The sequence below is a fragment of the Marmota marmota genome, unplaced genomic scaffold (assembly GCF_001458135.2).
Source record: "Marmota marmota marmota unplaced genomic scaffold, marMar, whole genome shotgun sequence".
In the NCBI taxonomy this organism is placed as follows: Eukaryota; Metazoa; Chordata; class Mammalia; order Rodentia; family Sciuridae; genus Marmota; species Marmota marmota.
The window spans coordinates 10,492,399-10,509,425 of NW_025999853.1; the positions used below are offsets into that span (position 1 = coordinate 10,492,399).

Genomic DNA, 17,027 nt, shown 5'->3' on the forward strand with positions numbered 1-17,027 from the left:
GATATATTTTAGATACTGTTAGATATATGCTTTGGAATTTTTTTCCTTAGTATGTGGCTTCTCTTTTTATTCTCTTAAAAATCTTTCTCTAAAGAGCAAACTTTTAATTTTGATGAAGTCCAACTTATCTATTTGTTTATTTTATGATTTGCATCTTTTTAATGAATTGAAATAGATTAACTTTCTTTATCATTATAAAATGAACTTTCTTTGTCCCGGGTGATATTCTTTGCTTTGAAATCTACTTTTCTGGCATCAGTATATCCACTTAAGTTTCCTTTTCATTATAGTAACATATCTTTTCCAATCCTTTTACTTTTAACCTATTTGTCTCTTTATATTTAAGGTGTTCTTCTTGCAGGAAGTAATAACTTAGACTGTGTTTTATTCCATGTATTAATCTCTGGTGTTCGGATTGAGGTCTTTAGACCACTTATCACTGATAGTTTTAGATGTACATACAAGTCTGTGACCACACTGTTTTCTACTTGTTCCATTTGTTCTTTTCTTATTTTATGGGTGTTTTTTTTTGGGGGGGGTACTACTTATTTTTCATGATTCCATTTATCTGTGTCGGCTCTTTAGCCATCACTCTTTGTTCTTGCTCTGATAGTGGTTGATTTAGAGTTTAGAGCACATCTTTCACTCATCACAGTCTACCTTCAAGTGAAAGTCCCATGAAATTGGAGGCTGCTTTTCTTCCCTTATAACCTTTAAGCTATTGATAACATGTAGTTTACTTTGACATACTTTATAAACCTCACATTACAGTGTTATTATTTTGATTTAAGTGGTCAGTTATCTACTAATGATATTTAAAGCATAAGAATATTTATATATTTTTTCCTGAAGTACATCTTTAACATATCTTATAGGAGAAATCTTATAGTGATGAATTCTTTCAGTTTTAATATGTCTGAAAAATTCTTTATTTTACCTCCATTTTTGGGAAGATTTTTTTCACCCGTATAGAATTCTAAGTTGACTTTTTTTTTCTCTTAATATTTTAAAGATTTGCTCTATTGTAATCTAATTTGATTATATTCAAAGTGAGAAATCTGCAATGAAGTTAACCTTTGTGCCTTTGTATGGTCATGTCTGCAGATCTTGGAAACTCTACTTTCTAGAACTTTGTTCTGTGAGCTATAGATGCCTGGGTCTCCCGGGACTCTCAGCAACATCTTCTCAACTTGAAATCTCCCCAGCTTTGCCTGGATTCTCCTTCCTTGTCAATTGAAAGGTAGTCAGTTGTGGGGCTCATTTGTTTTCTGTTTCCAAGGATCCCTGATTTGGGTTTCCTAATGTTCAGTGTCTTGAAACTAACTGTGTCATATAATTTACCTTTTTCCTTTTTTGGTTGTTTCAGATGGGAGAATAAGTCTCATGCCTGTTCTTTCACCTTGGCCAGAAGTAGAAGTTTAACATGTTGCTCTTTAAAGTTACTTTCAGGTCAAGATTTATGTTACTTCCTAAAGCAAACCTCAAAGATGATGGTTAGATTGATATCTCTCAAGTGGCCTATAAGAAGAATGGTCTCTATATTTTAGATACTGACCAGAATCCAGGGGTTTTCATAACTGAAAAGTCCTACAAGCATGACCCCCCTTCTTATTGATGGAGGGTCAATCAAACGTTTGGGTACTTTAAATTACAGCAACACACTGATATATTTAAACTGCTTGACAGTAATAGTACATATCCAAAAAAGACAGTTGAAAGATAAATATTGGTGGGGCTTTGTATTTTGTCTAGCACAGAGGAAGCCCTCAAGAAATATCTTTGTAATTAATGAACTAGTTATTGATTATGTATAAAGCTTTGATTTCCTGGAGTATCTATTGAATATTCTATGTATGTCCTTGATACGTTTCAAATATCCCAGATGTTAGAAAAAGTAGGATCACAGAGACATAATAAGAGACTCTGATGATAACCTTTATGTTTATCATAACTTACCAAGTTCTGCAAAGTGATAAAGTAGCTCATATTTAAAGTTTACGACTTTACTAACTTCACTTTTAAAAACACACATTTTGAAAATACAAATACCTTTCAAGATTTATTGTATGCACACATGTTGCTCAATGAATCTTTGTTGAGTTATTAATTGCTCTATTTTAAAGTGAGCTTTACCAGGTTTGATTTTCACAGTTGCAATAAATTCAGAGTAAGTTTGAAAAACTTACATAGTGGCAGTTTATACTCCACTAAAACACCCTTATGAATCATGTCTACAAATCAATATTTTTGTGTTATTTCTAATCAATGTTGGCTCATGCAAGATGACAGAAAGTTTCAGGCAGAAAATAACATTGGATAAACATTAATTCTATCAAGAAATTGAATTTTTTTCCAACTTCCAGGTTGTTAATTTATGAAACCAAAGATGACAACGAAGTAAGTAAAGAGACCATTTGTAGTTTTACTCTACATTTTTAATCATAATGCATAATCTTGGCTTAATAATTTTTTCTGTGAATGGTTATATCTAATTAGCCATATTTCAATTTCATCCTTATTGAAGTGCTGAAGGTTTTAAAGAGAATCCTTCACCTCATTTCATCAAATCAGAGAAGCTTTTAGAATCTCTTTACTATACTTCAGTGCTCCTTCAGAACACTGAAAAAACACTGTCTCTGCCCTTTTATCTCCTTTTGTCTAACTGTAAAAACAGCTCCCAATTTGAGATGCAAATATTATTATACCATAATAATTGCTGTATGGCCTCACAGTACAGTTGGCAATTGTATAGGATACTCATAGGGAGACAGCAATCATTTAAAAAATATTTTCAGTTCAGTTCAACAAGCATTTTTTGAGTTCTTTCTAGAAGCCAGACACTGTGCTAGATCATGATAATGAAAAGATGAATAAGACAGCTTGTTTATAGTTTTGGAGCTTTTTATCTAGACCAGCAGTTTTCAGTAGTAACTTTTCAGCATACTAGTTTGGCACATGAATTGCAAGGTAGACTGCAAATGCTAATATCAGTGTTAGTAAAGGTGCTGTCTTTTGAGTTATTTGTGTTTTATGAAATAATCCAGAATAGCTACTGCCATAATAATTTGATATTCACTCACTTGTTTTCTAGTATGTTCATAACTAAAAAAAAATAAAGTATGGTAGAAAGGTATACATGCTATCCAAATTTGTTGAAAAAAAAAGTGTAGGAGTTAATATTTAAATTACTTTGGATGCAAAATGTTGGCAGTGGTTCTTTTTAGGTGGTAGATTTGCATAATGTCATTGAAAGCAATTGTAGACAATAAAAGAAGAGTTGTATAATATTAAAGTCATCAAATAAACACTCCAAAAATAATTGTCATAGGAATTCAGAAGAGGGAAGAATTCATTTAAGTTAGATAGGCACAGAGGACTTTATGGAGAGGGTATATTTTAAGGATGGATGAGTTCCATAGAGAGAAAGTGATGTGTTCAACTACAACACCATCCAAGTTATGAAAGATCTACATTAGGTTTATTTCTCTACATGCACCTGCACCGACTTTCTCTGAATATATATTCCAGGTGTATTTGGATCTAGACCAGTTAGCTATCTATTTCTCCCTATTCTATTTTAATTTATGCAGCTTGGGATCAAAGTAGATTTTTTTTTTTTGGCAGCTTCATTATTCTAGTGACTCACACTGAGCTTGAATTCAACTTAACTCTCAAATCTGTTCTTCTCATGGTGTTGTTGAGAAACATTTCTCCCACACTGTACTGGGGCAGTTGTTTTGCTGATCTGAGTGTAGGACTTTACATTTACAAACTGTTAAATGTCATCTTGCTAGATTTGGCCTAGAGTACCAACCTGCTGAGATCACTGAGGTTCCTGATTCCAATGTATATATCCTTCAGCTTTGCCCCATGAGAGCATTAGATTATGTATCAGTTATCAATGTATTGTGCCCTTTAGCCCCAAATGCATCTTGATTGTGTGCTTTGCAGTAATGGAGCTGGACCTTGTAAATATTTCTACTTTATCAACTGGTAATACCTCTACGTGTTAACTGATGGAGGAAGGAGTTCCTCTTCCTGATACTGGTATCTTTCACCAGGCTTTTGCTGTACCCATTTTTATAGCACCCAGCTCCTGTAGTATGTGGTGACCAACAGCACATGACACTCCTCAAGGGAGTAGCTCTGTGGGTGGCTTCACAGAGCAGCGCGACTGGAGCAACATATGCCAATGAGCAACTTCTCTTTGACCCTTGTAGGCAGATCCCCCAGTACTCCAGACAGCAGACCCCCCAACAGGTCTCCACCAGACTCCTTTGCCCAGCTGCCCCCCTGCCAATAGGGTCTGGATTTCAGTTTTGTCAGAGGAAACTGCTAATCTCTACTATTCTTCTATTCTTCAGCATTCCCTTGACCAGCCAATCTTTCATGACTCCAATCTCTGGTCATAGTTAATTATTTATATTAAACTTTCCCTGTCCAGATTATATGTGCTTTTGCTTCTTTATTGAACCCAGACGGATATAGGTCATTATTAAAAGTATCAGTAAAATCTTTGTTGGGACGAAGCCTCTCAAACCTTTCTAACACACAATTGCCTGTTTAATAAGGCAGGAAATTTGGTAATTTAATATGGGAAGATTCTCATAAAAATGCCTAAAATATAAATTATGGAGGCTGTTTCATGGGGAAGGTGATTATTTGGAGAATTAACTTAAGTGTGACAACTCCCTCAGCCTGGAACCTTCCATCCTCCCATGCTGCCTCCTTATCACTCAGACCTCAATTCAGATTTCAGGTCCTCAGGAGGTTTTCCCTGACCACCCCAATCTCAGTTAGCTTGGCCAGTCTATCTCTGTAACCACCCATTTTAATTTCTTCATGTTACTTACTATATTTACCTGTTTGTTGTTTTCTCCCTCTACCCTCTTGGACAAAATCTCCAGAGTAGAATTGTGCTCATCTCCCTAACTCCTTGCTCAGTGCCTGGCACATGGTAGGCACTCCATAAATATTTGTGGAATTGAGAGAAATTCTCCATGATCTTAGATTAATGACATGATGTGCTTTTTAGAGAAGATACATAAGGATGCTAGGAAGATTTTACACTTACGAACTCATCAAAGTAATGGAGGTTTTATAAATGATAAGCATTTCTAGAATTGACTCAAAAATAATGAAATCAAAGGAGGAAAACTAATCTCCAAATCTAAATGTAGTATGTCATACTCCATATGCCACTCACCGATTTTGTTTTTTCCTTCTTCGTACTTTATTCTTTGCAGAATGTGATGTACAATTCTACTTCTTGTGGCATTGTTGAAGAAAGTGTCTTTGTTGTGGATGATGAAGCTGCACATACACATTGAAAACACAAAGCTGAGGATTAATTGGCAGTGAGAGATCTCATGTGTTATCATTGGGTGCTGCTCGGATGGAGGTATCTTGAAGCCATCCTAAAGGGTATGTCTGGAACAGCAGGAGAGAGCCCAGAGATGGCACCAAAGCAGTAGGACCATGAGTCTAAGCAGTTTTGGTTCTCAGAATTCTGAGCAGTAACAGCATTAAGCCAGGAAGGAGCTGGAGATATACGAAATTATAAAACCTTAAAACGAACTAATAACAAATATAGGTCTTATTTTTTCACTTTTGCTTAGTAAGGTCATGAAATAAATTCAACTAAAGATTTGTTTGGTTTTTATCTCCATGTCCTTTACCCCTGCCTCTTCCCATGTCATAATCAGGTGGTTCTCCAGGAATTTTTAGATTTGAAACTGGCTTGAGTGGTGGATATAGAGGTTTGGTAATGAACTCTGGTCTGGCTCAGGGGTGAGGTGAGGGGCCAGTTTTTGGAAATCACCTCTGTCCCTCACTCTCCCATGGTCTCTACTGGAGGGAACCCAGTAGCATAAACTTAAGTATAAACTTAAGACATGTTTTTAACCATTTAACCAGTGGCCTAGCCAGTCTTTAAAGCTTTCAAATGGCTCATAGGCCACACACACACACACACACACACACACACACTCATATACACAACACTGGACTGTCTAGTAGGTGTTCCTACCCTACTAGGTAACAGACAGAGTTTCTAGGGTCATGTAATCTAGCATAAAATGGCCGTGTCTTCTCGTCCCAGAAATGCAGAAATGTGAAATATGGTAGAATATTAGCAACACTAAGTGTAATTGCATCTTAAAATTTAAAAGTTTATCAACTCAGTAAACTTTTATTGGGATCCGCCTATAAGTCAGACTCTATGAAAAGACATACAAATATTAATAACCACCACCCCAGAATCCAGCTTTGAGATCATCTCCTTTAGCTTTCCACCGCTCCAACTGTTTTCCTGTCCCTCACAGAATGCAGTGTTCCCTCCTCTGTACTATTTATTGCCTTGCAAGCACATTGATTGACTGGTCATTCTATGTTGTCATTTGTATTCATTTCTTCATCAGATAGTTACAAAGGGCACTCCACAAGGTACTGATGATACATTGGCAAGCAAAATAGAAAAGCTTACAGTCTAACGGGTAAGACAGACCATAAACAAAACGCACATGCGCCTATGGCAGAGAAAGGTAGACTCAACCTCCTTTTTCATGCCTTTTCTCCCACATAGGACTGTGGGTTCACTCAGGACAGCAAGCTGTAGCCCTGGGGTCCAGTGAGTAGCTGGCACATGGATATGTGAGGTCATGGGTTTACGCTGAGGAAATAGCTGTCACACATTTTTCTGGAGAAGATGGATGCTGATTAATTGTAATTGATGAGATAAAACTGGCCCAGAGGAAGGGTGGTCCAGGCATGGAGCTCAGTTTGGGGGAACAGAGTTGAGAACATGAGAGTGGAATGACAGATAAAGGGGAGAAAGGCTGGAGGATATGAAGACAAAAGTCTGATCCCTTGGAGAAGTATTTTCCTCCCACTTTTGCTTCTCTTGGATTGTCTTAGAAAATATTGCCCTCAGAGAAAGGTGATTTGACGTGGTGGGTGAGAGATGAATGCTGTGTGCGTAAACAAGGAAGCTGCAGCATTTATCTCATATTTTCTCTTGGTTTTTCTGAAGACATTTTATGACATCAGAAAGGAAGAGGAAAAAAAAAAAACAAACCAAGAGTTACATCGAGTGCAGTTCCTTTTATTTGATCTTTCTCTGCTTTTGCACCTTATTTGGGACAGGCCATTACCTTTTAATACCAAATAAAGATGTCATAAAGAAATAGACAACAAATAAAAAGCCCATTTTGACTAACAATTTCAGATGATAACTGAAAGCTGATAAGCACGATTATGCTTGATGAGACAATTTGGGGCTAAAAGCCTATATCTCTCCTCCATGAAATGTTTTTCTGCTTCCTTCTCTTTTTATAGTACCACTTTTCATCTTCTGAGCCCATGTGTGATGGTTCTCTATAATAAGAACTAGGGGCCTGCTCCAAAATCTTGTTTCAGTTTCCTTATATCTAGGTTGTACCTGGAGCCTAGAACACATATAGGGGACATGTGCCAGGCACTATTCTAAACACCCTAAATGCACAAACTCATTAAATCCTTACAACTATCCACAACGTGAGGCTTATTTGTTCCATTTTACAGGTGAGGAATCAGAGAGGTTATGGGATGTGCTGAAAGACACTTATCTGCCAAGGGGCAAATCAGGATCTGGTTGCAGAGGCTGCCCTCTTAGTCACCCCACTTGCCTGCTTCTCTCTATACATCAGAGCCTCCTGCAGGTTGGCTCTGCTTGAGGTCAGCCCAAGAGGAACTCTGCCTGGAATGCTCTTCTTGTTTCCATGCATCCCTGCAACCTCAGCTCAGGGTATATCTCCCTCCAAAGCTCTTGCTCCACACCCCATCCTCACCCTGAAATGCCAGAGGAGGAAGAAGAAACCATTGAATGGATGAAGAGGGAGATGTGCTTAAAAGCCTTCAATGTGTTCAACATCATCATTGCTTTCTCTTAAGCCTCTGAAGTGAGACAGACCTCAGTCTATGCTTCAGCACTGCCACTTACTCTGTGGTGTTGGGGTCATCCCTCAACTTTCCTGGATCTTGGTTTCCTCATCTGTGAAATAGGTATAACACTATAATTACTCTTCGGGGGTTTCTTATAATTAGGTGAGACAACAAGCAGTGCTGTGCCTTCTGACTGGCATTTCTAGGCTCCCAGAATTAGCTGTCACCACAACTGTCGCTTCTATCACATTATATCAAAATTATCTGCCTATATTCCTGCCTTGTCTGTATGAGTATCTTGAAGGCACATATCAGCCATGCCCATCTCTGTATTATAGCACTAGCATAGGGCAAAGTACAGGACAAACACTTAAAGTCAAATCAAAAGAGCTGATTTCTGGAGGACACTAGCCAGTCTAGGAGCTATGGAACTGTATCTCATCTCCTTAAATCTTGACCCTATTCTTGCTTCTTGGAGCCCTTTCTGTCCTCTCCATTTCTTTCAACTACCAACAGAGCCATTCCCTTAACATTGCACATTTAAGGCTCTTCTGGTGGGGCATGGAACAGTCTCATTTTCTCTGTCACTCTTTCCAACAGGAGGATTATGAGAAGGAGCACTGAAGACTGATATTTCCCTATATCATATTCTCATACTTTTCTTAGCCACAAATAACACAAATGAGATTGCACTTATATGCATGCATGCATACACATGATATAAGATGAAAAATTCTGGCCAATATAAGACTCGGAGCCCCAAGATTCTGAGCAGGGCTCAACGTGGGCTGATAAACTCAGTTCTGTGCCTACATATTGCTGAGGAGGAAAACTTGTACAAACTATGGAGGTCATTTGACCAGATTCACCAAAAATCCGCATGTCCTCATTATATATCCTCTGACCCAGAAATTAATCTTTTAGAAATTTACAAATATACTTACCCATGTGGGAAGTGACAGATGTGCAAGAATGTTCACTATGGCATGGGTTATAATCACAAAAGTCTTGAAATAACCTAATAATTCATCAGTGAAGAGTAGGATAAACAAATATGATACAACTCTATAGTGAGATACTTTAAAGAGATGAAGGATGCTCAGTGAAAATATTTAAAGTCTCTCAGATAGTACCAGGAGGAAACAAAATTCAAAACAGCTACATAGTTATTTGTATCAGAGGAAAATATCCATATAAGGAAGCACCCAGATAGAAATATATTGACATACATATTTTCTGGTGCATACATAGAATGACTATTGAAGGGTATATACACATCTGGTTGCCTCTGGGAGAACAAAGTGGCTGGAAATTTGGAAAGGAAATCTCACTGTGTACACTTAGGAAATTTTTATCATGTATACTACCTATTAAACTGAAAAAACAATTTTTTTAAAGAAAGCCTAAGAAGAAAATGTGTTTATATTCTAGTTCTATCCTTACCATCCCTCTGAGGGATAAAGAAGGAAATCAACTGAACTGGTGGAGGATCGACTCTGAGACCACAGCTTGGTACACACATCTCCTTGTTCTACCCCTTTGGAGGGATGGTATCATTTCCCCAAATTCATACAACCAGCAAGTGGCAAGAAGGGATTCAGAAACCATCTTCTTTGTTCCAAATCTCTCAATTCTTTGAAAAGGAAACCCCTAGGAGCACAGGGCTGCCTTTGTGCATAAGTATGTGAAGGGGATCTTCTGGATGCCTCACTCATGCCCTGGGAGGAAGGACCCCTTGACCTGCTCAATAAGTAACGGGCAGATTGGAGCCTGAAGCCCCCAGAGTCTCAGCCAGCCTTCTGCTTCCTATGGTGGTGAGCAGCCTGGGCTTTCACTTGGGGTGCTGGGGGACTGGGATCCCCATATCCTCTAGGCTAGGAAAGAAGGAATGGGAGGAAATATGCCTTGCAAATGAGTGTTAGCTACTGACCTCCTGGAGTTGTGTTTGCTCTTTACTGATAGGTTCTTCCTATATCAACGGTTCACAGCAGGGCTATAAAATACTGTAATATGCTGGGTTGTTTAACAAGTAAATATTATGCTGGCACTGTCCTAAGCACTGTCACTGAGTGTGTGTATATATGGAAGAGGGTGGAAAACGGGAAGCTTGCAGGGTGGTATGCATTCTGAGGGAGGGATTGCCAAGGTGAAACAAACCCAGCTCCCCTCCTCAGAGAAGCCTCTGTTCTTAGTAGAAAAAATGAGAAACACAAACCTTCAAGGTTGTGAATTGGGGAAAGGGGCTCATTAGTGCTAGGTTTAAAATCAGCCTAGTATGAAATGTGCCACTTTCAAAGCAGAAAACAACTCAATTCTTTTTCTAAACTTTCCTCTTAGACTGCAGTTATTAGGATAAGACTCCATTTTCATCATATTCATAGAACCAAGGGACATTTTATAATAGTTTGAATTATCTAAAGTTCAACACTCTTGGATAGAAATTTCTGAGATAATGAAAACATTCTGGGTTGGGGAGGTAGCTCAGTTTGTAAAGCTCTTGCCTAGTATGTGCAATGCCCTGGATTTTTAAGTCCCAGCATTGTTTTAAAAAAATTCTCTGTGCACTATGCCCTATAATACTGATCACTTATGCACAGCTACAGAGCCCTTGAACTATGGCTAGTGCATCTGAGAAAGTTAATTTTAATTTTAGTGGATTAAAAATAAAATTTGAACAGCCACATGTGGCTAGATGATACTGTATTGACAGTGCAGGCAAACGGTTGTCTAAGTTGTGGGTGATATTTTGAGCATGCAGGCAGAGACCAGCTACTAACTACCTAAATAATGGAATCTGGACCTTGTACCTTACTATGGCTACAGTAACTTAAGCAGGCAAGCATGAGAGGGACAAAGTGTGCCCTATAAGACCATGTATAATTGCCCGATGACCTGGCTTCAAGTCTTGCTCTCCCACTTAAGTTGTGTGGTCTCAAGAAAGTCATCAAATCTTTCTGGGATGCAGTTACTTTTTAGGAAAACACAGGTCATAAATCTTTAATTGACCAAGAACAGGGTTACATAGTATCCAGAATGTATACTCCACCTTTGTAAAAGAAAAAAATCCCCTTTCTTCTATTCTCTTCCATCTTAAAAAATATGGCATTGCTATGCACCCAATTTCATAAATCACAAACTTGAAATTCACCCTTGACTCTCTTTCTCTTATGTTTGACACCCAATCCATCAAGTTCTGCAGGTCTTTTCCAACTGTGATCTTGAATATGGTCCTTTCTTACCTTCTTAAAAGTTCTTCCCAGGAAAAAATTACAGTATGTAATAGCCATTTGACTGTTCTTTATAATTTCACTCTCCCTCTAGTTCATCTTCTATAGAACAAACACAATGATCTTTTAAAAGAATGAATAATTATTCTTAGGCTTTAACTTTCCAATGAATTACCATAGATTTGGAATAAAGGCCAAATTCCTTTCTCTGGTCTACACAGTTCTTTCCAACATTTGGGTCTCGAATGTCACCAGCCTAGGTAAGAAAGTCTCCCTTTTACCTGAAAATCACTGTTCCTAACCCATTATCTCATTTTATCTTATTATAGTTTATTCTCTGAAATTTTTAATTGGGGCATGAGTGGGAGACACCTGTCTGCCAGTCCACTGTTGGACTCCCTCCCTGTAGAATGCAAACTCCTAATATGAAGGTAGGGCTCTGTCTTATTCCCTACTCTAGGGCTCAAGTGATTAATAAACCATGTTCCTTATGACTCCAAGGCCCTCTGGATGTGTCAGAAATTTTCAGATTATTTGATAGTTAAATTTTGCCTTTTTATTCCCCTAACTTGAAGTTTCTCAAAATCAGTTTCATCCCATAATAATGTTTGTATGTGATTCTGCTTTTTGGGGGAAATAAAGGCAGTGAAGAGGATTTTTAAAGTTTTTTTTTTTAAAAAAAAACATATATTAGGGAATTTTGGAGACTGATAAAACAAGTAAGTTTTCTCAAAAGTTTGAAAATTTTAAATCTCTGTGGTTTATAACTTCAAGAGGAAGTGGTAACTTTATCAAGAAACACTTGACTATTTATATATGGGTCTTTAGGATTATTTTAGAATTTTAGACACATTATTGGACCTCCATATTTAAAAATCTAAGACATGTGACAGGAAACAAAGCCAGATAATAGATGAAAGCATTTTTTTTTTCTGGAATAAAGGAAAATGAACCAAGTGTCAGTTGAATTTCTGAATTAATCTGGGGGAATAAAAATGACATGCTTCCTGTTGCTCCCCATTTTGAATAGTAGTGCCCATTGTCACGATTATGTCCTTGTTCCATCACTACATTTCAAAAATGTAGGAGGCAGATGACTTGTCTCTTCGGTTTACAGGTCTCTGGCCACAACCATAAAGCTGTATCCGAGGATTTTCATCTCCAACTAACTTGATGAAGAACAGGAGATCCTGGACCTTTCGAACCTGATGCAATATTGGGATGGTATCCATAGGGGACCTAGGATAGGAATGAGTATATTTTCTCTGAGGGAAAAATATGAATAAGTTACAGCCAGAGGGCGCTGTGGTAGATGGCAAAAATGGCTGCAAAGCTCCATGTCTGTGATTCCTCCCTATTCCTTTGTGATGTTAATTTCTTGCTTCTACCATCAAGAGGTAGAGGCAATCTTTCTACCTCTTGTAACTGCAGGACTTGTAACAAGCTTTAATCAACAGAATGTGGGAGAAATTATTTTTATGATGGTTAGACCTAGCTTTCCCTCTTGCCAGCTTAGCCTGCGGCCCCAAGACTGCTAGGCTAAGGTAAAGAATCCTGAGCTAGCTTTTCTGAAGATGAAACCCCATGGAGAGAGAAACCCAGCCAAGAGCAGCCAGCTGAGTAGAGAAAACTGTAGCTACATATTGGCTCCAGGAGGAACCGGTAGAAGATCTGCCCAGCTGAAGCTAGCATAATTGCTGGGGAAAAAAAGAATCACAAGCAAATAAGATGAATGTAATTTTCAGTCAGCAATTTTTGTGGTAGATTGTTAGGTAGCAATAGATAACCAACCTACCTACCTTTTCTGATGGCTGAAGTTGTATTACTTGACAACACAGGAAGAAAAGTAAAGGTTAATAACGCCTTAGAAATAAATATTCAAGTATCCTTCCTAGTTCGACTTTTAAATAGAGATTTCTTTTTTAACAAGGAGAAGCAAAATGATAGTTAACTGTCACTTAAATTATATCCTCATATTAATGAAAGTCTAAAGAGGAACAAAGCAACCAATTAATTTTTTTTATGTGGCAAGGCCTATTAAGAGTTTTTGAGATTTAGGCAAGTGCAATGCAAAAACTAAATTTTTAATCTTAAGTACACTTGTTAAGAATAAAAGGATGAGAAGATTATGGGACCAAATATATAATATTCAAAATCCTGACTAGTGAAGATTTTCAAGCCTACTTTTAGGATTAACATGATAAATTATTGGAATATAAAGCAATGTGAGACATTTTTTTTTTAAATCCACTCATTTCTAATTGTATTTCATGATATCATCTTTGCTATCTGAGAGTTAATAGGAATTTATAAAATACTTGCTCTTCAGGCTTCCAGGTAAAGATGGAAAATTAATCACTTGCATTCAATTTGTCTCTTTCTCTAAACTCCATGAAAATAATAGTGCTGATGTGTGTGTAATTCAATAAAGGTATAAGTAATAAAGGGAAGAAACAGCAGGAGAAAAAACAGCAACAAAATGTTGGAATGTGCAAACAGAGACGTGGTAACAGTTTTAGATCAGGAAATGCTAAATCTTCAACCAGTGCCACAAAAAAATCGTGAATGATCATATTTATATTACAAAATTCTGTAAAGACTTAGAATTGGGGCACCGGTGACCTCTAGAAGTTGGGTAAAAAGGATACTAAAGTAAATACTTGAAATCTGTTAGGAAGAAATTAGCTCTTCAGATCCTAGCCTGTACTGTAGCAGAAGACTGGAGGCTATTTTACATAATTATTGAACTGTAAGACACCATGCATAGTCAGAGGTAGGGACAGCATGTGAAAACTAGAGGAGCAAGTGAATGTTTGAGGACTGGAAGCTGAGACTCAGCAGCTGTTCCCATCCTCTCGGGCTCTAGAACCCTGGCAGCCTGACCTTAACTTTCCAGGCAGGAGACTGGAAAATGTCCTCTGGGGAATCTGACCAACCTAGGAAAGAGATCTAAAGATACTGATAGTGAAGACTCCAAAATGAAACCATCCAGCCATGTATGAGGTCCCACCTATTATTCAGAACTTTAACTTAAGTTTTGATTTCTTTTTCTTAAATATGGACCTTCAGTCAAAATTCACTAGATATCTGAGGAAGCCTATTAACATAAAAGATAGAGGATAATACAAAAAGACAAACAAGAACAAACAGAAAGAAACATGTTTGGGGAAAATAGGTTATATAAAGTGATAAATATTTTTTAAAAATAATTAACCCCAGAGAACTGAGAAGATATTTGCAATTTTTGGGAAAAGAGCTCAAAATATGTTTTGAAAAACCAGAACATCATCAAAATACAAATAATCCTTAAAAGTTAAAAAAAATAGAAATGTAAAACTCAATAGAAGCATTTGAAAATAAATTGATGAAATCTCCTAGTGCAAAAAGATATAGATTAATAAAAAAGGACAGAAAGGATAAGAACATTAGAAGATCAGTTCAGGAAATCTACTATTTAAAACAGGAATTTCAGGAAAAGAGATAAAGGAGAAAATTATCTAAAACATTTTTAAGAATTATTCAAGAAAACTTCTCTGAACTGAAATGTAAGGGGGCATCCATGTTGAAAGGGTTCACTGAGTATCCAGTAAAATATGTGAATATAAAACCACATCAAGGTACATTACTATGATATTTTAGAATACTAGGAACAAACATACTAACATAAAAACTACCACAGATGAGAAAAGTTATACAGCATTAGGAATTGGAGTGTTTCTAAAGTTCTTAGCAACAATATTGAATTTTAGAAATAAATGGAATAAGACCTTCAACATTCTGAGGGAAAAGAATTTTGGCTAGATATAGAATTCTATACCTAGCCAAACTATCAAAAGAGTGAAGTATAACAAATGTGTACTGGTATACTCCAGTTGCCATAACAAAGTATCACAGACTGGGTGGCTTAAACAACAGAAATTTATTTCCTCACAATCCTGGAGGCTAGAAGTCTGAGATCAAGTTGTCAGCAGTATTGGGTTCTTCTGAGGGCTCTCTCCTCGGTTTGTAGGTTTATAGTAATCTTTCCAGTGTATCTTCACATAGTTTTCCCTCTGTGCTTCTCTTTTTCCTCTTCATATAATGGTATATATAGGCCCTACTTCATTTTCAGTTAACTACCACTTTGAAGACCCTGTCTCTGAATAAGGTCACATTCTGAGGGTTAGAATGTTAACATGTGAATTTTGGGAGGATGTGATTCATCCCATAATAGTGTGCAAGGTTTTAAAAAAAATGACCTGTCATGCAATCCTTCTATCAGGATGTCACTGAAGGATGTGAAAAGAGTGGAATAAAAGTCCAGGAAACGGAATAAGCATCACAGGCAGGAGACCCAGAGAACACAGGGATATTGATAAAGGGAAATTCCAGAACAATTTGTACCAGGAGTAGAAGGCAAGAAGTTTAGATTGGAACTTGTCAGAAAGCTGCAGGGTGATTTCCCCAAGAAAATGAAATAAATTGATTATCTGATGCATCTGAACATCTTGAAATTGTGACAACTAGCAGTTTAAGATGGAATTAATGGAAAGTACAAATAAAACTTTGAAAACTAAAAATCAAGAGAATTTGTTACTTTAGTTTAATCAAAAACAATACTGTCATGTACATCTAAGAATAACAAAAAAATTTAAAAAGAATTTTTAAAAATGCAGAACAGGAAAATAAGTCATACTGTTCTATGTGACAGCTCTGAGTAGCACTTATACAGTAATAATGATGTAAACACTAATATACATTATAACAATGCTTCTAATTATAATATAAGTACACAGAAAGGATAAGGAATAGGTATCCATTGTAGTGGGAACTGGCAGGAATAAGCTAAATCTTATTCCCTGTAGCAGAAAGGCAATAGATTCTGCTATAACTAAAAACTCACAATAAAATAATTTATTTAGATATGTGGAAGTAATTACCAAAAGAATCAGCTAAAAGAGTGAAAAGTGGTTGTCCCTTTAGATGAGGAAAGATAAAGAGTTGGTGGGGGTTCCTGTCATTGCTGTTCTTCTAACCAAGCTTGTAGGACTATTTGACTCTTCACACTATATACATAAATAATTCAATTTTTTAAAGGATGATAGGAGAAGAAAGGAAGAATGAGTGGACAGAATGAAGGAAGGAAAGAAGAATGGAAGAATTTCTCTTGAATAATATGTTTGCCAAGGTAGTTCAAGTTTTTTAAAAATAGAATTATTTAAAAAAATAAGACATTTATTTGAAATTAAGTCAATATCTTTATAATGATTCTTATTGCTTTTAGGGCTCAGTATTTTGTATACTAAATCGGATAGACTAATACTGATATTCCAATTTGGAGGTGGATTTTATTGAAAGAATCTGCCTCGTGGATAGATAGAATTTACTTTTTATGAGCCCTAGAGCTTATAAAATGTTTTACAGCTTGCAATAGTTTTTTAAAATTTCTGAGCTCCTGGTGATTTTTTTTTCTTCCAAATAACATAGCTGGGTTATATATTATTGATTGGGATGACAACATCATGAAAGAATATAATATCTACTTTATTTGGTTAAAAATAAAAACAAATTTAGGATAAGATCTTTGTTCTGCCAAGCGCTATTTGAAGTTAGAATAGAAACTTCTCTAAGCCTCGGATTCTTATCTTTCAAATAAAGACAACAAAAATGTTTAAATCAGAAGGATGTTTGATCAGGAGATACTGAATGCAACATGCTTATTGCATACATGTACTCGAAAATGGTGATTTTGTATTATTATTAGATGGCTATTTGTCACTTTTTGTAGGGATTTCTGACCCTCGCAGTTTAAACATGTCCCCAGGTACCTGTAATTTGAACTTTGGTCTTGTGAGGATCTTTCTCCTTTAGTGAAATATTTTTACACAAACAAAAATGTGC

At 36.7% G+C, this 17,027-nt stretch overlaps 1 protein-coding gene across 5 annotated transcripts in view; it reads right to left on the reverse strand.

Moving 5' to 3' along the window:
* Window positions 1–17,027, reverse strand: part of Ano4 (anoctamin 4) — a 372,166-nt gene that overhangs the window by 78,431 nt on the left and 276,708 nt on the right. For all 5 annotated transcript variants that reach the window (XM_048803237.1, XM_048803234.1, XM_048803236.1 and 2 more), the window contains one exon: window positions 5,207–5,313. In XM_048803237.1, coding sequence (XP_048659194.1) covers window positions 5,207–5,313 — 107 coding nt within the window. The remainder of the gene's footprint in view (window positions 1–5,206; window positions 5,314–17,027) is intronic.